General features: G+C 36.3%; 2 protein-coding genes across 2 annotated transcripts; both read left to right on the plus strand.

Annotated features, from left to right (window-relative positions):
* The first annotated feature begins 1,818 nt into the window (after positions 1-1,818).
* Positions 1,819-4,736, plus strand: LOC107932452 (cation/H(+) antiporter 11). Its single transcript, XM_016864440.2, has 3 exons — positions 1,819-2,055; positions 2,173-3,180; positions 3,612-4,736. The coding sequence occupies exons 1-3, from the start codon at positions 1,819-1,821 to the stop codon at positions 4,734-4,736; spliced, it is 2,370 nt and encodes a 789-aa protein (XP_016719929.2).
* Positions 4,737-10,320: 5,584 nt separating this feature from the next.
* LOC107932453 (cation/H(+) antiporter 3) lies at positions 10,321-13,907 on the plus strand. The gene is made up of 3 exons (XM_041099327.1): positions 10,321-10,624; positions 10,734-11,732; positions 12,679-13,907. The coding sequence occupies exons 1-3, from the start codon at positions 10,382-10,384 to the stop codon at positions 13,306-13,308; spliced, it is 1,872 nt and encodes a 623-aa protein (XP_040955261.1). The 5' UTR covers positions 10,321-10,381; the 3' UTR covers positions 13,309-13,907.
* Positions 13,908-22,717: the final 8,810 nt, after the last annotated feature.

Genomic DNA, 22,717 nt, shown 5'->3' on the forward strand with positions numbered 1-22,717 from the left:
TTATGCATCTCTTATTTGTTCATTGACAGCAACTTGTTTTAATACAAATACTTTGTAAAGAAATTGTTTTTGAGGTTCATTTGTTCAAGAGGAAAGTTCTAGTATATGAGTGGTCTTAATTGATGTATTGGGTGTAAGGTTGTAAATGGATGAGTAAGTTAAACTTAAATAACGACTTGTAATGTTAAAATATAGTGAATTATTCTAGTCTCGCAAATGTATAAACTTTTCCAATTGCCTAACCAATTCTTGTATCCATCTTTGCTCATTGCCATGGGAGTCGGTATTGGCCGATATTGTTCTAGTCCTAAATCAATATCGAATAGTTTATGTTCTGTTATGATAAATTTTTTTTTGTGCATTTCAACCTTTTGGTGTGTTTCGGCCTATTTCAGTCAATACCAGCATGTATTAGTACATACCGGCTTGCGTAGATTGGTACAAAATTTTGATATTTTAAACCAACTTTTGAATTTTGTATCTTAACCATTTTAAATTTTCTATAATTACATTTAAAATTAATAGTTATTAATTTAAATTATTGAACCTAATTAATAATTACAAAACTTATATTAACATATAAATATGCTTATAGGGATGTAATTAAGATATATTTGTCTGTATGATATATAATTTATTTATTTTTAACCAAAATAATATGTAATTTATTAAGAAATAAAAAATTAAACTATAAATATATATATGAAAAATATTTAAATGTATATATAATTTATCCCAACCTTTTTTAAAAGTCTGCTTATGTTGACTTATACCAACGCTTTTTCAAAAGTGCCGCGGCACCTATGCCAACTGTATTAAAAATGACCTTTTCAAAAGTGTCGGGAGAAGCGTCACGACACCTATGCCAACCTTTTTTGCATCGTCTTAAGTAATAAAGAAAAATCGCGATAAGCCTGTATTGTTGTAGTGCAAGAAATAAAAATTAACCTTTATATATATACACGAGAATATTTAAAACTATCAATAAACTTAAAAAAGTAACCCGAAAATACTCACAATCTTTTTAATTTTAATTCTTAAATGAGACATGATGATGTTTTCTTTTTAAATTAATCATTTCATTTCTTGTTTGAAAAACACTTAGAACAGTTAAAGTATAGTCAGATTGTTGGCATTTTTACTTGGTTTATCATAGTTAGTTAAATTATAAAATTATTTTCTGGTTTTTGTTTCGAAGAGAAGGATCCAATTATTCAGGGCAAACATTATCCTTACCCCTTATTTTAAGAGAGTTGAGGCTGCCGTGTAAATTATAATAATGATGAGATAAATGATAAATTTTATACACTTGAAGAAGCCTATAACTAGCCAATTGATTGGCGTTTTAGAGTGAGTGATTGTAACATTACGGTATTTTGTTGGGGTTGTAATTATTCGTAAAGGTAGAAACATTGTGGAATAGAATAAGATTGGTGATTCTGTCACGTGTTAATTTCTCGTATAATTTATCTGTAAACTTGCCTTATGTTGAGATATCAAATTATAACATTTTACAGTAATAAAATCGAGTTTAGTGACTCAATAAACTAAAATTTAAGTAAATATGTCGGAAATCTAGTTGAAACAACTAGAAATTGTTAACATTAACAAGAAAACCCAAAATTTGTTGCTAACTTGAAATTTTAACCCGATTGATTAACATTGCAACAATTTCTTTTAACTTTCTTACTTTGCATTCTAAAAAAAATTTTCTATGTGAAGTATTAAACCTTGCATTGTTCTTTCCCTTATCATTCAATACATTCTCTTCATTAATACCATTTTAATCTTAGCCACAAGAGACAGCCAGCGGCAACCATGGTCGAAGCACCATCACCGCTTCCCCACCAAAATGACACATATGAGTTTTGCATCATTTTACCTCCCAGAATAAATTCAGCTGGTATCTGGGAAAATCTGGCTTACCCGTCGACGATGTTGACATACTCATTGCCACTTCTAGAGATGCAGATCGTCATGATATTCGTCTCCTCTCATCTCATTTATGCCATCCTCAAGCCTCTTGGAATCACCTTATTCGCCTCACAAATTATTGTACGTTAATCAATCACTTACCCCCCACCCCCTCTCTCTCTATATATTCTTGAGTTATTATGGTATGGTTCATGAAATGCATGTCAAGTAAGTGAAACCTAATTTTTTTTTTACTAGGCCGGACTCATCTTGGGACCTCCAATAATGGGGAAACTAAACGCATTCAGGAACATATTTTATCGTCGAGAGTTAGGTGTAGAAATGATCGACGCTGTATCAGTATTCGGTTTCACATTATTTATATTCCTAACGGGAGTGAAAATGGATGTGAAGATGGCATTTAACTCAACAAAGAAATCCGTAGTAATTGGAATCATATCCCTTTTATCTCCCATCGTGGTCGGAATAGTGCTTCACAAGACCTTCAACGAACATAAACGAATGAATGATGTAATAAAAACCGAACGAATAGTCGGAACATTGATCGAATCAACAACATCGTTTTCGGTCATCGCCTGCGTTCTCACCGAGCTCAAGATCATAAATTCTGAACTCGGACGACTCGCTTTATCGTCGGCCTCCGTAGGTGACTTGAGCACCTTGTTTCTAGTTCACATAATTTCATTATCACAAGATTGGGCCACGTCACCATTGTTGGCTCTACAACGCGTACTTGTGGCTTTTCTTTTCATAACAGTCCTTTTCTTCGTGTTTCGCCCAATGATGTTTTGGATCATTAAAAAAACACCAGAAGGAGAACCAATTGAGGAAGTGTACATCGTGGCCATCCTGATGGTTGCTATAGGATGTGCTATATTTACACATTGGACCCAGCAAGCACCTTTAATCGGTGCTTTTCTCTTCGGCTTAGCCGTGCCTGACGGTCCGCCACTAGGGTCGACGTTGATAAACAAGTTCGAATGCTTTGTCAATGGCATCTTTCTTGCTGTCTACATAACAGCATCGGCAATGAGGGTTAATCCGAGGAAGATGGTGTCGAATCCACCCAGAGTCAAATTTTCTATAATTTCATTTTTCTTGACATTCCTTGCAAAATTTATATCTTGCTTCATAGCTTCGTTTGTGAGCTTCATGCCCTTTAGGGACTCCTTGGCTTTTGGTCTCATTATGAGCAGCAAAGGGGTCGTGGAGTTGGCGTATTTTTCTACTTTTAGAGACAATTGGGTAAGTTGTCCTGTTTAGCATAATGATAAATCTAAACTTTTAATATTTTGAGACCCAATATTTTCAGTTAAATTTAATTATTAATCTTTTAAAAAACATTAAATTATTTTTTAAAACTGACTAAAACATTATTTATTTTTATCTATGCTAGTATAGCAATATGCGTCACAATCCAGATAATTTATGCTAGCATGATATTATTTTTTATATATGTCACATTAATAAATAATTAAAAAATCATAAAAAATTAAAAAATAACATAAAATACTCTTTTAAGTTATTTAAATATTTAACATTTTAGTTCATATTTCCCTTAAAAATCATTAATTTGACTCATTTTCTTGAAGGTGAAATTTAAATGCGAAAGTAATTAAAAGATAAAGCCTAAATGTATGATTATGACAAGCTCTAATTATGCTTTTCATTTGCAGGTTATATCAGAAGCAACTTTTAGCGTGGCGGTCTTTGCCATTCTTGTAAATGCAACTGTAATCCCACTCCTAGTGAGGTTCCTTTACGACCCAGTTTCAAGAAAATATGCAGGATATAAAAGACGGAACTTAATGCACTTAAAACCCGATGCTGAGCTACGGGTTCTTGCATGCATTCATTGGCCTGAAAATGTCTCAGCCATGATCGATTTGCTTGACCTCACATGCCCTATGACAGAAAGTCCCAGTGTTATTTACGCCCTTCACTTGATCGAGTTAATGGCTCGTGATTCACCGGTGTTTATAGCTCACCACAAGCATGAAACTAACACCAACGTCGGCGGTTCCTTTGAGGACATCCTTGCGTTCTATCAATACGAGCAGAACAATTGGGGTTTGGTCACAGTTAATGCTTTCACAGCAATCTCACCGCCGAAGCTCATGCATGAAGATATTTGCACTATGGCTCTTGACAAGCAAACATCTTTCATAATTCTCCCTTTCCATAGGAAATGGTCCGTTAACGGGTCTGTAGAAGCAGAAAACAATGTGGTACGGAACGTGAATTGTAGCGTCTTGGACCGATCACCATGCTCGGTAGGGATCCTCATTGACCGTGGTGGGAGGCGGAAACCGATGAAATCGTCGTCCTACTCTGTTGGGATTCTTTTCTTAGGTGGCAAAGACGATAGGGAGGCTTTAACGTTGGCGAAAAGGATGGCTCGAGACCCTCGAGTGAAGCTAACTGTGATCCGTCTCATTGCATATCAAGATCGCAGAGATGTCTTAGACTGGGACACGATAATGGATATTGAGATATTGAAAGATGTTAAGCAAAATAATGGAGTACTTGGTAATGACTGTGACATCATGTATGTAGAACAAGTATCGGATAGCGGATCACAGACTGCGAAGATCATTAGGTCGGTTGCCGACTATTATGATTTAATAATCGTCGGTAGACGCTACGGAGTGGAGTCGATACAATCAATGGGTTTATCAGAATGGAGTGAATTCCCTGAGCTAGGGATTGTCGGAGACCTTTTTGCATCTACAGATTTAGATAGCAGGGTATCTGTATTAGTTGTGCAACAACAACATTATATAGCTGAAAGTAGACATTGATTATGATTATCTATTTTTGGTTCATACTTTTGTAGGAAATAAAATTTAAGATTCTAATATTATTGTACAATCATAAATCGTTATTAGAATAAAAAAATACTTAAGAAAGTAAATCAAGTTATGTTGCGGAAAGGATCGATTCGAGAACTCCGATATGACTACAAGTAAATTGACCGGAACGAAAAATAAAGTGAACACAAGGATTTACGTGGTTCGGCTTTAATGCCTACGTCCACGGGCAGAGGCGAAAAGAAATTTCACTATAACAAGATGAAGATTACAAGTGTTTTACACTCAAGACACAACCCGAGAACCTCACAACTCTCAACCCCTATAGAAAACCCGAAAGCTAAAATCCTAGCTTTCAAAGAACAAGCTTTGCTCTCTCTTGGTTTGGGATGATTAATATGGCTAATGAACCTCTCTATTTATAAGAGAGTTCAAGGACATAATTGTCCAAAACTTTGGCAAAGATTTGTGGTTGAAAATGGACACCAACAACCATCCACTAATCCACTACCACCAACAACCCACTACCAACAACAACAATCCACTACCAATTTTAAGCCATTTCTTAACAAATCTCCACCTTGGCTTGAAATTTACCAAGCTGAACATCATAGTGAATTCCTCGAACTGGATCACCTCTTCCAAACGCCTCTCTGGCGCTAATCAATCCCGAATACCTATCAAGTCCAAGCAATGCTTGAACTTATATGCAGGGATCACCTTAGTTAACATATCTGCAGGATTCTTCTCGGTAGCAACCTTGCTGATAACAATGTCACCTTGCGTAACATGTTCCCGAACAAAATGATATCTGACATCAATGTGTTTGGTCCGTTCATGAAACATCTGATTTTTAGTCAGATGTATGGCACTCTGGCTATCGCAAAATACAACAGTGAAATCCTGTTGTAAACCCAAACTGCTTACTAGACCTTTCATCCACAATGCTTCTTTCACTGCTTCTGCTAACGCCATATATTCCGCCTCAGTCGTAGATAAGGCTACGGTAGACTGTAACACAGCTTTCCAACTAATGGCTCCTCCAGAATAAGTGAAAACATAACCCGTCAGAGATCTTCTTTTGTCCAGATCTCCAGCATAATCAGAGTCCACATAGCCCGTGACACTGCTAGTGCAGTCACTCTGATCATATACCAAGCATAAATCTGCAGAACCTCTCAAATACCTGAGAATCCATTTCACGGCCTGCCAGTGTTCCTTGCCAGGACAACTCATGTATCTGCTGACCACACTAACTGCATGTGAAATGTCTGGACGAGTGCAAACCATTGCATACATCACGCTTCCAACTGCACTCGAGTATGGAATGTGAGACATTTGCTGCTTTTCTTCATCAGATTGTGGTGACAACTCTGCAGAGAGTTTGAAATGTGGTGCCAACGGAGTACTCACAGTTTTCGCTTTATCCATGCCGAAGCGTTGAAGAACCTTTTCAATGTAGTTCTTCTGCGACACACGAAGCTTGCCCGCCTTGCGATCTCTGTGAATATCCATGCCCAAAATTTTCTTGGCAGCACCCAGATCCTTCATCTCGAACTCACCACTCAACTGCGACTTTAACTTGTTGATTTCCGACATGTTTTTGGAAGCAATTAACATGTCATCAACATACAGCAACAAATAAATGTGCGAACCATCTGAGAGCTTCCGATGATAGACACAAGCATCATAGTCACATCTTGTGTAACCATGCTGAATCATGAAGCTATCAAACCGCTTGTACCACTGCCTTGGGGATTGTTTCAATCCATATAAAGACTTCTTTAATAGACAGACATGGTCTTCTTTACCAGGAACTGTAAAACCCTCTGGTTGACGCATGTAGATTGTTTCCTCGAGCTCACCATGCAAGAACGCCGTTTTTACGTCAAGCTGCTCAAGTTCTAGATCAGACTTGGCCACCATGGCAAGTAATACACGAATGGAAGAATGCTTTACGACTGGGGAGAAAACTTCATTGTAGTCAATCCCCTCTTTCTGAGTGAAGCCTTTAGCAACCAATCGTGCCTTGAATCTAGTTGCTTCAACCCCTAGGATGCCTTCCTTTTTCTTGAAGACCCATTTGCAACCAACTATCTTCTGGTTACTTGGCGGCTTAACCAACTCCCAAGTATGGTTCTTGTGAAGAGATTCTATCTCCTCACTCATAGCAATTGCCCACTGTGCCGACTCATCACACGTGACAGCCTCATTATAACTGGAAGGTTCTATACCAATGGACTCCGCCACACTGAGCGCGAAAGACACCAGATTAGCGTAACGCGGATTTGGTTTGATTTGTCTCTTCGTTCTTCCAGTGGCAATGCTATATGGTTTTTCTTGAGGTGACTCATCTTCATCGGAATCTTGCACCTCAACTTGATCATCCTGGACTGAAGTACCTTCCGTAGGAATTGGAGCGTCCACCTGACACTCCACCTGCTTCTCAACACCGTGATCTCCCATTCTATCTGACACCTCCTTTTCCCGGGAATTTGTGGTGGATCGAAGCATGGATGACTCATCAAAAGTCACATCTCTGCTGATGATGAACTTGGACGAAACCGGATCAGGACACCACAACCTGTATCCTTTCACCCCTTGGCCGTATCCAAGAAATATGCATTTCTTCGCCCTCGGTTTGAGTTTTCCCTCATTTACATGAGCATACGCAGGGCAGCCAAACACTCTTAAACCAGAGTAATCAGCAGGAGAACCAGACCATACTTCCTCAGGAGTCTTCAGCTCAATAGCTGTTGACGGAGATCTGTTAACCAAATAACAAGCAGTATTAACAGCTTCAGCCCAAAATTCTTCACCGAGCCCAGCATTTGATCGCATGCAACGAGCTCGCTCCAAGAGAGTTCTATTCATGCGTTCTGCAACTCCATTTTGTTGTGGTGTTCGACGAACAGTGCGGTGTCTCACTATTCCTTCATTTTTGCAGAACTCATTGAATTCACCTGAGCAAAACTCCAAGCCATTATCCGTCCGGAATCGCTTGATCTTCTTTCCTGTTTGATTTTCGATCAAAGCTTTAAATTGCTTGAAGTTGATGAGAACCTCATACTTGCTCTTCAGAAAATACACCCAAACCTTTCTCGAGTAATCATCGATAAAGGTAAGCAGATATCTGTAACCACCTTTAGAAATTGTCGGAGAAGGCCCCCAAAGGTCAGAATGGAAGTAATCCACTGTGCCTTTTGTCTTGTGAATCCCAGTGCTGAACTTTACCCGAGTCTGCTTACCGAAGACGCAGTGCTCACAGAAATTCAACTTTCCTGTACACTGCCCAGACAATAATCCTCGTTTGCTTAGCACCGATAAGCCTCTCTCGCTCATATGCCCGAGCCGCATATGCCATAACTTCGTGGTGTCAGAATCTAGATCATCTGATGATGACACTCCCGCAACACCTGTAACCGAGGAACCATCGAGGAAGTAAAGGCCCCGCTCCAAATTACCACGTATCACAGTCAAAGCACCCGAGAATACCTTGAGAACTCCACCTTCAGCAGAGTACCGAAAGCCTTTCTTGTCCAACGTACTCAAAGAGATCAAATTTTTCTTCATTTCTGGAATGTGCCGAACATCAGTTAGAGTTCTAACAATACCGTCAAACATCTTTATACGAACTGTGCCAATCCCCATGACTTGACATGCGTGGTCATTTCCTATTAGTACTGAACCAGAATGCTTCTCGTATGTTGAGAATGCATCTTTCGAAGTACTTATATGAAATGTAGCTCCCGTATCAAGAATCCATCTCCCACCAGCGTAAGAGTCGGATACTGCAAGAACGATCTCGGCATCACTTGAAGAATCTGCATCAGCTACATTCGCACGATCATTTTGTTGCTCCTGTGATTCTGATTTCTCCTTCCTTTTCGGACAATCTACCTTCATGTGCCCGTACTTCTTACAGTAGTAGCACTGTATTCTCTTCTTGGACTGCGATCTAGGATGGCTTTTACTTGAACTTCCACCCTTTGCCTTGGATCTTCCTCGAGCAACCAAGCCTTCGCCTTCATTGTTTTCGACCACCTTACCAGTGATTTTCTTCCTCAACTCACTGGAACTTAAGGCATTTTTCACCTCCTCTAGAGTCAGGTCATCACGACCGTACATCATTGTATCAACAAAATTCTCATACGAGGGAGGCAAAGAACACAAAACAATTATTGCTTGGTCCTCATCATCGATTTTGTTATCGATATTATTCAAATCCATGATAATGGAATTGAATTTATCCAGGTGCTGGGAAACAGGTGTACCTTCCTCCATCTTCAGGGCATAGAGTCTTTGCTTGAGGTAGAGCCGGTTCGTCAATGACTTCGTCATGTACTTGCTCTCTAACCGGAGCCACAAACCGGGCGCGGTTTTCTCATCCGCTACTTCTCGTAGTACTTCATCTCCTAGACATAGCAGAATAGCACTATGTGCTCTTTCTAGCATGTCATCCTTTTGCTCTTCCGAAAGCGTGCTTGGTAATTTATCTTTACCAGACAATGCTTTTAGCAATCCTTGTTGAACCAGCACTGCCCGCATCTTGATGCGCCATAAACTGAAACTATTTTTCCCGGTAAATTTCTCGACATCATACTTAGTCGATGAAACACTTGTAGCCATAATTTGGAACCTTTGAATGAATGATAATATTTTCTTCCTGATGTGAAAGATCAGACAAAGCTGCAGTCACAGGGCAATTCAGAAAATATTATCACTCCTTCAACTACGCTCTGATACCAATTTGTTGCGGAAAGGATCGATTCGAGAACTCCGATATGACTACAAGTAAATTGACCGGAACGAAAAATAAAGTGAACACAAGGATTTACGTGGTTCGGCTTTAATGCCTACGTCCACGGGCAGAGGCGAAAAGAAATTTCACTATAACAAGATGAAGATTACAAGTGTTTTACACTCAAGACACAACCCGAGAACCTCACAACTCTCAACCCCTATAGAAAACCCGAAAGCTAAAATCCTAGCTTTCAAAGAACAAGCTTTGCTCTCTCTTGGTTTGGGATGATTAATATGGCTAATGAACCTCTCTATTTATAAGAGAGTTCAAGGACATAATTGTCCAAAACTTTGGCAAAGATTTGTGGTTGAAAATGGACACCAACAACCATCCACTAATCCACTACCACCAACAACCCACTACCAACAACAACAATCCACTACCAATTTTAAGCCATTTCTTAACAAGTTAAATATGTTAAATCAATATTAAGTTGATCAAATATATAAACAATAAAAGTTATACTTATTATTATACCAAAAAAAATATGTACAATTGTCGAAAAAATATTGACCGTGTTTGGCAAATTACTAATTGTAGTGGATGATTTGATCAAATTAATATGTGTAAAATGATAAATAAATATACGACACAAATAAGATATATAATTCTGGTAATTTTACATTTTCAGGTGGCCGAAAATCTAGTTGAAACAACGAGTATTTATTGAACATTAATAAGAAAACCCAAAAATAGTTGCTAATTTGATATTTTAATTTGCATTCTAAGAAAAATTCTACGTAAAGCATTAAACCTTACATTATTCTTTCCCTTATCATCCAATTCCTTCCCTTCATTAATACCAGAATCTTAGCGACAGTCAGCCGTAGCGATGGCCGAATCATTGCCTCCGCCATATCTTCTCTACGAGAATGCAACATATGAATTTTGCTTCGTTTTACCTTCCAAGGTGAATTCCGCCGGTATATGGGAAAATGCGACTAACCCGGCCGTGATTTTCAGTTACTCGTTGCCGTTTTTGGAGCTGCAGTTCGTCATGATATTCTTGGTCAATCATCTAGTTTATACCATCTTGAGGTCTATTGGTATCACCTTATTTGCCTCACAAATGTTTGTATGTTAATCCATCACCTACTCTCTCTCTCTCTCTCTATATTTCTTAGCCTATTATGCTTCATGAAATGTATGTCAACTAAATGAAACCTTGTTTTCTTTTTTACTAGGCCGGCTTTATCATGGTCCCTATATTCAAACAAGAACAAATGGAGAGAATATTCCAGCATCAGAGGTTAGGTATACAAATCATGGACACTGCATCGTTGTTCGGTTTCACATTATTTTTCTTCCTAACAGGAGTGAAAATGGACATCAAGACGGCATTCAGGACAACAAAGAGATCCCTAGGGATCGGCATCGTATCCCTTTTATCTCCCATCTTGGTCGGTGCAGCTGTTCACGAAACCCTCAGACAACCTAATGAACCCGAACACATAAGAACCGAACGTCTAATCGGAACACTGATCGAAGCGTTAACATCGTTTTCGGTCATCGCTTGCCTACTAGCCGAGCTCAAGATCTTAAATACCGAACTCGGACGACTTGCCCTATCGTCGGCTGCTGTAGGCGACTTGAGCACCTTGTTTTTAGTCCGCATAATTACGTTTTCACGACATATTTCCTCATCCTCATTCTCGGTTTTAGTACGAGGAGTGATCACGTGTTGTTTCATAGCACTCCTTTTCTTTGTGTTTCGTCCATTGATGTATTGGGTAATTAAAAGAACACCCAATGGGGAACCGGTCGCGGCAGTGTACATCACGGCCACCACGATGGCTGCTGTAGGGTGTGCTGTACTTACACATTGGACCGATCAATCTCCTTTAATCGGTGCTTTTCTCTTCGGCCTAGCTGTCCCTGACGGTCCGCCGCTAGGGTCGGCATTGATAGACAAGTTTGAATGCTTTACCAATGGCCTCTTTCTTTCGGTCTACGTGACATCATCGACAATGAGGTTTAGATTACAGAAATGGTTGTCGGATCCGTCCCACGTCAAATTTTCTGCCATTTTTGCTATCGCGACATTCTTTGCCAAACTAATACCATGTTGCATAGGTTCATTTTTAAACTTTATGCCTTTTAGGGACGCCTTGGCTTTTGGTCTCATTATGAGTAGCAAAGGCATTGTCCAGTTGTCCCATATCTGTACTTTCAGGGACAATAAGGTAAAATCTAAATTAAATTCTTTTTTTTTTACTATTTGATATTTAAATTATTATTTTTCGTCTTAGTTTACTTTTAAAACAATCAATTTACCAGTAAAAACTTCACATGTGGCTTATTTTTATTGGACGTAGATAATTTTTTTTTGTAAAGTGGGGCAAAAAAAGTTTTAAAAATCAAATTAAGAAAACGAGATTAGTTTAAGAGTTAAATCATGAGTAAAATCTTTAAAAGGTCAAATTTTATATACGGTCCCTATACCATGTTTCTTTGGTATAGTTGATCTCTATAATATAATTTGATCATTTCTAATCTCTTAATTTTCAAAATTACATTTTTAGCCTTTAAACAAATATTTTTTTTAAATATGCAAAAATGTTAAATTATATATGCAAAATCATCTAGTTCAAAAAAAAGCCACGTCAAATATTTGATGGAATAATGGAAAGTTAAGCGTAGGTTTCAAAATACGCATTTCAGAAAAAGATTAATATGTTATTTGATACTTGAGTTTATTTTCAATGTTTAATTTGGTATTTAAAGTTTTTTTTATCCCAAATTGGTATATGAGTTTGGTTTCAATGTTCATTTTAGTATTTAAGTTTTTCAATTTGATACTTGAGTTTTTCTTCATCCCAATTAAGTACATGAGTTTCACTTTAATGTTCCATTGGTATCTGAACTTTTTTTACGTCCCAATTAAGTACATATGATTTTTTAATAAAGCATATATGACATTCATTGCACCATATGATGTTGTTTCAAAATTTAAACCCTTGTGAAAGGTAAATAATTTAGAAATAATCAAATTATAGTATAGACTTAAAATTTTCAAACAAACACTCTATAAGGACCTTTTATACAATTTGACCAATCAAAAACTTAATTAGAATCTCCCAAATCTTTTTGATTGTTTTGTAAATCTCTAATTATCTTTTTCATTTGTAGGTTATATCACAAAAAGTTTTTACCGCCAAGATCTTTTGCATTTTGGCAAATGCAACTATAGTCCCACTCCTGGTGAGGTTCCTTTATGACTCAAATTCAAGAAAATATGGATCATATGAGCAACGGGACTTAATGAACTTAAAACCCGATGCTGAGCTACGGGTTCTAGCATGTGTTCACACACCTAATAATATCCCAGCTATGATCTGTTTGCTTGATCTCACTTGCTCTACGAAAGAGAGTCCCAATGCTGTTTATGTCATTCACTTGATTGAGCTAAGGGGTCGTAATTCACCATTGTTTATAGCTCACCACAATCAAGAAACTAGCACCACCGCTAGCAGTTTCTTTGAGAACATCATTCCGTTCTATGAGTATGAGGGCAACAATTGGGATTTGGTCACGGTTAAAGCTTTCACGATAATTACACCACCGAAGCTCATGCATGATGATATTTGCACAATGGCTCTCGAAAAGCAAACATCTTTTATAATTCTTCCGTTCCATAGGAAATGGTCAATTGATGGATCACTTGAAGAAGAAAATAATGTGGTAAGGAACTTGAATTGCAACATCTTGGACCAAGCACCGTGCTCAGTCGGGATCCTAATCGATCGTGGCAGGATATAGAAATGGATGAAGCCGTCATCATCATCGTCTTTCTCAATCGGGATGCTTTTCTTGGGCGGAAAAGATGATAGAGAGGCTTTAACGCTGGCAAAAAGGATGGCTCGAGAACCTCGGGTGAATCTAACCGTGATCCATCTCATTCCGTATCAAGATTGTGTGAACGTTGTATATTGGGACGCGGTGTTGGATACCGAGATGTTGAAAGATGTTAAGCAAAATATTGGAGTACTTGGTAATGGTTGTGACATAATGTATTTAGAAGAAGTGTCAAATTGCGGAGCGCAGACCATAAAGCTTATTAGGTCAATCGCCAAAGATTATGATTTAATGATCGTCGGTAGACGCTACGGGGTGGAGTCGGTGCTATTGACGGGTTTATCAGAATGGAGTGAATTTCCTGAACTAGGGGTTGTCGGAGACCTTTTTGCATCCACGGATTTAGATAGTAGGGTATCTATATTAGTTGTGCAACAACAACAATGTATAAATGTAAATAGACATTGATTACTTGGTTGGTATTAGCATTGTTGCTAATACAAGTCATATTCTAATATTGTTAAAGTCATGACGATTTCATCGTATTAAAATACATGTGCAACTTTTTTTAATTAAGTTTATTTTATTCCAAATAATTAGATAACGCAATCTCTTAATTTAGTTTCACTTTGAATTCATTATTTAACCCAATTAAATAAATATCCAAAATGACTAAATTAACTCAAGATAATCTAATCATTGAATTGAGAAAACACATATTACTCTAATGAGTAAATTCAGTGAACCATTTCTCATTTAATCGTTTACGGTTCCATATAACTATTCGTGTCAAACACAATCCGTTAAAGAATTGCGTTGAACTAGTAGAGAATCCAATTAGACATAATTAGGGCTTAAATAATTTGTAATTAAATTTCAACTCTTCGTCTATTAATAAAAAAAATTATTTAGTTACCGAGTCATTCCATTCAAGTACTGTGACTGAACTCCTTATTATATACCATTACAAAAGGTACATATTTCAAGTTTTAGCCCAATGACCTTGTCATATGTGTGTTATCCTCCTAGGATATCCATTATCTCTTAAGGTTTAATCCATTAACTTAATTCAATCTATTTTATCTCATGGTCACCATTTTATCTTCTGCAATGAAAATGAGCATTACTCATATTAGTAATGGTAAAATCATTTTCCCTAGACAAATGACCCTTGGTTAGGTTCTATTTTCATAATCCGTAAGGGGAGGATACCATTTACTCTTGATTACAACTATAGGTTCTACTATTGTAATTGATGTCAAGCCATATATAATTCATATACCTGATATACCAACTTTCGGTCCTACTACCATGATAGCACAAGTTTTCAATATATCAATACACATTTGTTACACACACATGTTCATTCACTTACTTGGGATTTAGGCAAGTCACGCGATGAACGTCGCATGTGATTAAATCTATACACAAATCTATGATTAATTCAACTTGTGCCAAATCCAATGTATTGTCAGTCTGAACAATCAAATTCATGTCTTTTTCTTTAGGAGTCAATCCTGCTTTGATAATCAAGATAAGCTATCTCCCCAATTGGACTTGTAAATGACAAAGTAGTCCATTATATAAATCATTTACTTAATTTTATTCTATGGACTATGGACAATTTAGATTATCTATTAATATAAGTTGTCTTCTCGCACTACAATTAATCCATATAATGTATCTTTATATTATTTAAACCTTAGGTAATTAATGAGTCAATATTTGTTTATACATTTTGCTTGACATGTAAAAACCATTAAGGATAATACAACATAGAGATAGTGAATAATATTTGTTTATTTTTATGAATAATTAGTTTGGTCATATCAATAATTCATCAAATATGATGAAATTACTACACTAAGGGCACAAAAATCCTAATAGTTATCTAATGGCTATCACAGATTTGAAATATAAAATAGTTGGTAAAAACACCTTTCAATCTCTCACAATTTCGATATTAAGCAAATTGGTCTGTTTCAAAAAATTGGAACAATTTAATCACTATCAATTTTGAAAATGAGCAACTTAAGACAATTAATCACAACGTTAATGCTTTTCGTCAATTGTACATTTAGCCCTTGATGTTCATATATTTTGTGTTAATGTTGACAAAACGTGTAAATGTTGTAAGCTAAATTTATTATTATACCAATAAAAAATATGTACAATTGGCAAAAAAAATTAAAGTTTTTGATACAATATACAACAATAGAGGAGATAGGGAAAAGATAATGAGGAGGTAAGGAGAAGTATATGGTGGTGTTAATGAAGCCAGTTCACCCAGAGAGGCAGAAAGCTGAAAATGGATAAGAGACTAGGCTGAATTCTAGAGGTAGAGGAGAGTGCTCAGAGAAGTGTAAGACTTAAAGGGGTTGATCATTTATTCATCATTTGAAGGGTATTTATAGGGGAGGTCCTCTTGTCCTGTAGTGTGATGTGACAAGTCGTTACTATTAATGTAAATCTGATTTTAGCATGCAAATTAGGATTTTTTGTAGTTTTATTTCCATGTATAGTTCCTAGGTACTAGTTGATGTAACACCCTAACCCGTATATGAGGCCAGAACAGGGTTACAGGGCATTACCGGACTTATAAATCAAACAATCATACATTTCATGTTCATTTCTCAATCAAATAAAAAACCGTTCAAATTCGTTCATATAGTCCCTAATATGAGCCCTCGAGGCCCCAAATAGACATTAGAAATAGTTCGGGACTAAACCGAGTACTCAAGAAATTTTTCGAAAAACATGTAAAAATTTCAAAGGTACGCTCATGTGGCCAGGCAGTGTGTCTCACACAGCCAAGAGACTCGCTCGTGTCTTAGGCCGTGTGGACATTCGAAATGGGGCCACATGTCCATTTCCTTGCCCGTGTCCTAGCCCGTGTCCTAACTAGTGAGCATATTGACTTAGGTTACATGGCCAGACCACATGCCCGTGTGCCAGGTCGTGTTACCCTTTGAAATGGCCTCACACGCTCATGTGTCAGGCGGTGTGAAAACTGGAGGATATACTAACTTGTGCCACACGGCCAAGCCACACGCCCGTGTGCTAGGCCGTGTGAAGTTACTGACTTATTTTCTGAAGAAGTTATAGGGGACACACGGCCGTATCACTTGGCTGTGTGTCACACACGGCTGAGACACACGCCCGTGTGGACAAAAATAGGCCATTTTTCAAGCCATATTTCTCACCCAAATTGGTACCAACCTAAACACAAAAATTTGCGTACAACCATGGCATAAATAGACATTCAAGACCAACCAATATCAAGCTTATAACTTGTTAAAACATCACATACAAGTATGATACTAATAGACACCTCAATCAACCATTTTAGAACTTGTCACTATGCCTCCAAAATCTACCTAAATGGTCAAACACATATATGCATCAATGTGCCTAACTTATCATGCATGCCACTTATCCATTTCAACCATTTGGTACCCAAAATATCAATTCATGGCATTCATTTGGCAACCATACACCACATATACAAAGGTTATTTACATATTTACATAACAAAAATATGTTCACAAAACAAGCCAACACAAATGGCTAAAACACCACAAAAGATATAAGCTGCTATTAGCCAAAATGACCTATACATGCCATTTAACCCAAAATATAAAGTCCAAAGTACCAAAATAACATTTGATAATGTGATGAGATCCCTGACGACTTCCAATCCAAGCGAGCTTCCGAATCACTATAAAACATGGAAAAATAAACAGAGTAAACAATTAAGCTTAGTAAGTTCGTATATCACAGAATTAAACTTACCATTTAACCACAAGTTAGATAAGTAATTCAAAGCATAACACAATTCAGTATGACCAAAGCCTATCATATAATCAATAACTAAGTTAGACATGTATTCATATAAAACCGAGAATCATGTATGAATTCAACAATTATTAAATTCCATGTACATATAACATCAGTACCATGTATATGTATATGTATATCATATACAAATCATTTCCATGTAAATACCTGTATTAGTTCATATCGAACTTGTATAATCTTGTTGTAGTAGGCCCAATTTACACGGGACCAACCAAATTGACGAGGCCAAACAAATCCAAATAAATAAAACCAAAACAAAAAATATTAATAACCCAAATAAAAAAACAAAAAACCAGTCCAAATTACAAAAAAAAACCCTAAGCCTAAATGGCCCAAAATCTAAAAAAAAAATTCAACAAAAAAGAGGAAGAAGAAACCCTAGCCCCCATGTGCGCCGCTCTTCCTCGGGTGCAGAGAAACAACAAAAATGGTAGCAACAACAGTGGCAGAAAGCAAGAGCACACAAGCAGTAGCAAACAAAGCAAGAAACAAAAAATCGACTATAAAGCCATACAAAAACCGATTGTAATTTCAGAGACGGAGAAATACACAAAAAAATTGAATAAACAAAAAGAACAAATTCAAAGCATACAAACAAAAATATAGCAACCAAGCAGAGAAAAAAGTGAGAAACGTGCAAGGGTCCTCTTTATTTTTATTTTCTTTATTTTTCCTTTTTTGAAACCGTTTATACATACAAATATTTCTTTTTTTTAATATTGTTTATACATATATATGTATTTCAAAAGTGTATGAAAAGAGAAACTTACCCCTTTCTCTTTGATTTCACCGAAAAAAAAAGGACTTTTGGCCTTCCGACCGCCGTGGAAGGCGGCGCCATCGTCGGCGATCGGTGGCCGACACGGCGGCAGTTCGCCAGATTCTGGAAAAAGGGAAAGGGTTTTGGAGAGAAAATTTTGGTTTTTTTTTGGAGAAGTGCAGAAATGAAGCTATTTTTGTAACACCCCTAACCCGTATCCGTCGCCAGATTAGGGTTACGAGGTATTAACAGACATAGCACAATTGAATACAATTATAACAAAGTCTTAATTCACAAAGTGATTTAAAGAAATAAATATATTTTACTAAAAAAAACTAATTATACATAGTGAACCATTCAATTTTAAACAAAATGACATCTCATATTAAACAGCAAAAATCAATTTATCTAAGTATGTTCGAATATAAATATTTATACATATATATATTCAACATATATTAAACCTATGTTTTCATGTTTGCGAGTTACAAGTATATATGTCTATATCGATTATCAAATCCTATAAATATAAGCATATGTACTATCATCTCTTAATTTACTAAAGAAAATTTTGTTTGTCATATGATCTTCAAATAAATATATATTTATACTTTATAAAATACACCAACCAAACATGCAAAGTCAAACATCATTTTAATCTCAAAATATTATAAGTCACAAAGCCAAATTTTCAGCTATCAAATTTATATTTAAATACCAAAACCGCATATACATATTCATAATTATTTATACAAAAACCATTTGTATAACCCTGATCAAACTCAATTCCAACAACTAAAACATTTATATAATTGAACATTCATTCAATCTACTTATAATATGTTAATAAAACATTTCCATAATTTCGCATATATACTTCCATTTATATGCATAATATATATATTCATCTGGAACTAACTCAAACAAACTGCACAACCATGCATAAATATAATATGTCTCGTATAATACTAAACCTCAACCAAAATATGCATAATTATTCACTCAAACCAAAAGCGGTTAAAACAAACTAATTAAGCCACATTCGCATGACTTTAATACTTATTTACTTCCAAAATAAACAATTTCAAACTAGTCTTAGTCTATACATTCCATATACTTCAAAAAAAAATTCAATTTAAGATACCATTATCTGTCGATAGTGTGATAAACTTTACTGACGATCCCCGAGCTCGTAACAACCTCAAAAATCTATAAGACAAAATAAACAGAAGCAAACACAAACAGTAAGCCATTAATAGCTCAGTAAGTCTTTAGCATAAATAAACCGAAATAGCCAAATGTCCTTTTAAAATTAAAATACATGAAATTTAAATAAAAAAATTCTAAAGGCAAGCTTGTTCTCGAGGGTTCAAAATGCTGTGTCCTAACTTAAGGGATGTGACATTTTTTATCTCGAGACGAAAGGGTCTTTGACATTCGTTTCAATTTATTCAAGCGTTTTTCCTTTAAAAAAATTAACATTAATACAAAAAGGGATCGTATTTTTAAATTCTTTTTGAGTTTCAATTTTCGACATTCAGACATTAATTAATCAATTAGGTACCAATTTTGGGCATTACGAGGGTGCTAATCCTTCCTCGTACGTAACCGACTCTCGAATCTATTTTTCTAAATTTCGTAGACCAAAATTATTATTTTAATAAATTAAATCACTACAAGGTGAACCGATCACACCTCATAAAAATGATCGGTGACGACTCCATTTTCATTTTCATTTTCAAAATTAAATTCGACCCCTTTTACAAAAAAATGGTTTCGACACTTGTAATAACAATATCCCCGTTGAACCACTTAGAATATCGTTAGACACGCGAGTGGTACACACGAGGTGTACTGAACTGTAATCCATCAATTCTTGTACATGTATGCTCATACGAGCGATAAACGGTAAGCTCTTCTGAGCTGAATAATGGTAAGCTCATATGAGCTAAGTATCGATAAGCTCATCAGAGCTGGAATCAGTAACCCTAATGATATGTCATTTGTATCCTATGAATTCCTAAGGTTCAAACGGGGCTCGGTATTCTTCGTACATCATCGGTTATGCGATCGATAATTATGCATAGGAATTATAAAATCCACATACATACATTTCAATTAAAGCATATAAATATGCAATTTAATTACATGAACTTACCTCAAAGTCGTACGGAGAAAAATGATTGTTTAATCGATAACTTTGTCTTTCCCTCGATCTAATTCCGTACATTGCTTTTCTTGATCTATATAATCAAATTTAACCAATTTAAACCTCACTCTATTCAATTCAATCCAAAAGTCATGTTATGGAAAAATTGCAATTTCCCCTATACTTTTGACTCTTCACAATTTAGTCCCTAGGCTCGTAAAATGAAATTCATGCAATTTCATCCTTATATAAGCCTAGCCAAATTCTAAATATGCTTATAGTAGCCTATACATTTCATAATTTCACATATTTAACACATAATTTTCATATTTCTCAATTTAATCCCTATTTGACAATTTCATTAAAAATCACTTAACAAAAGTTGTTTAATTAACAAAAAGGGTTCATTTTCTTCCATTAAACTTAAAGAACAAATAAAATGCTCTCATGGAAAAACTCTAGACTTTCAACCATATTGCAAATTAGTCCCCTATTTAGCTAGATTAAGCTACAACGATTCCAAAAACATAAAAATCAACAAAAATGGGACAAAGAATCACTTGCATGCAAAGGATTTTCTTTGCAAAATTTTAAAGCTTCTAAGGGCTAATCTTTGCTGAAATTTTCAATTGGCGAATGAGTGAAGAAGATGAGTATTTTATTTTATTTTATTTTTATCTTTAATTGGCTAATTACCTAATTAACCTTACCTAACTTTAAAATTTTCATAAATACCAAGCCATGCACATCCACTAACTCATTTAATGGCCTAATTACCACATAAGGACTTCCACTTTAAATTTATATAGCTATTTAACACCTTTAGCTAATAGAATAGAACTTTCAAACTTTATGCGATTTAGTCCTTTTTATCAAATTGAGCATACAAACGGTAAAATTTCTTAACGAAATTTTTATACTATGATACTATTATGCTATAGATATTAAAGTAATATTAAAATAAATTTTTTGATCTTAGATTTGTGGTCCCAAAGCCACTATTCCGATTTCACTGAAAGCGGGCTGTTACAGTTTCATTGGCCTGAAAATGTCTTAGCCATGATCAATTTGCTTGACCTCACATGCCCTATGAAAGAAAGTACCAATGTTATTTATGCCCTTCACGTGACCGAGTTAATGGCTCGTGATTCACCAGTGTTTATAGCTCACCACAAGCATGAAACTAACGCCACCGTCGACGGTTCCTTTGAGGACATCCTTGCATTCTATCAATACGAGCAGAACAATTGAGGCTTGGTCACAGTTAATGCTTTTACAGCAATCTCACCGCCGAAGCTCATGCATGAAGATATTTGCACTATGGCTCTTGACAAGTAAACATCTTTCATAATTCTGCCTTTCCATAGGAAATGGTTGTTAATGGGTCTATAAAAGAAGAAAACAATGTGGCATGGAACGTGAATTGTAGCGTCTTGGACCGAGCACCATGCTCGATAGGGATCCTCATTAACCGTGGTGAGAGGCAAAAATCGATGAAATTATCGTCCTACTCTGTTGGGATTCTTTTCTTAGGTGGCAAAGACGATAGGGAGGCTTTAATATTGGAAAAAAGGATGGCTCAAGACCCTCGAGTGAAGCTAACCGTGATCTGTCTCATTGCATATCAATATCGCAGAGACGTATTAGACTGGGACACGATTAAAAGATGTTGAGCAAAATAATAGGTAATGGCTGTGACATGATGTATGTAGAACAAGTATCGGATAGCGGATGAGAGACTGTGAAGATTATTAGGACGATTGTCGACGATTATGATTTGATAATCGTCGGTAGACGCTACGGAGTGGGGTCGATACAATCAATGGTTTATCAGAATGGAGTGTCCTAGCTCGTGTTCAAATTAAGGCAGCTACTGACTTGGGTCACACGGCCAAGCCACACGCCCGTGCGCTAGGCCATGTGAGCAATTTATTTTACATTAATTAGGTGTGAGGGTCACATGGCCAAGTCACACGCCCGTGTGCTAAGCCGTGTATCACACATGGCTGAGTCACACGCATGTGTCTCTGCCTATGTAAAAATACCTGGGAATTCTGTTTCTCAATTTTAAGGATGCAGGGGACACGCGGCCAAACCACACACCCGTCCGTATGGCCGTGTGTCACACACGGTTGAGACACACGCCCTTGTGCCACACACGATTGAGACACATGCCCGTGTATCTACCCATGTAAACGAAAATAGGCCATTTTCAAGGCCACTTTTCTCTCCCAAGTTTACCTTCAACCTACAACAACACTTGAATACATTCACCAACCAATTCAAGACATTAAAACTAAGCCTAAAACCAATCTTATGCATGATATATCATCACATGTGTTTAAGTATTCAAACTTACCTATTTGTATAATCATAAAAATTTATCAAAATTCAATCTGTCATACCAAGCACATATATATTAAGCATGATATAACCTCCTACATATACACCAAACATACCATCACTAGCCATTCCAATGGCTAGTTACAACCAATCATATACATGCCATTATACCAAAATAAGTTTTATATAACAAGAATTTAACTTACCAATCATGTTCATTTAAAATAAGCATACATAGCACACCTAAATGAATGTAATCAATA

The sequence above is a fragment of the Gossypium hirsutum genome, chromosome D08 (genome assembly GCF_007990345.1).
Source record: "Gossypium hirsutum isolate 1008001.06 chromosome D08, Gossypium_hirsutum_v2.1, whole genome shotgun sequence".
Taxonomy (NCBI): domain Eukaryota; kingdom Viridiplantae; phylum Streptophyta; class Magnoliopsida; order Malvales; family Malvaceae; genus Gossypium; species Gossypium hirsutum.

Excerpts from the sequence above, each read along its gene's own strand:
- LOC107932452 (XM_016864440.2), top strand. The coding sequence starts at position 1,819 with ATGGTCGAAGCACCATCACCGCTTCCCCACCAAAATGACACATATGAG. Across the intron at positions 2,056-2,172 it reads TATTCGCCTCACAAATTATT|GCCGGACTCATCTTGGGACC; the intron begins GTACGTTAATCA and ends TTTTTTTACTAG. Across the intron at positions 3,181-3,611 it reads CTACTTTTAGAGACAATTGG|GTTATATCAGAAGCAACTTT; the intron begins GTAAGTTGTCCT and ends TTTCATTTGCAG.
- LOC107932453 (XM_041099327.1), top strand. The coding sequence starts at position 10,382 with ATGGCCGAATCATTGCCTCCGCCATATCTTCTCTACGAGAATGCAACA. Across the intron at positions 10,625-10,733 it reads TATTTGCCTCACAAATGTTT|GCCGGCTTTATCATGGTCCC; the intron begins GTATGTTAATCC and ends CTTTTTTACTAG. Across the intron at positions 11,733-12,678 it reads GTACTTTCAGGGACAATAAG|GTTATATCACAAAAAGTTTT; the intron begins GTAAAATCTAAA and ends TTTCATTTGTAG.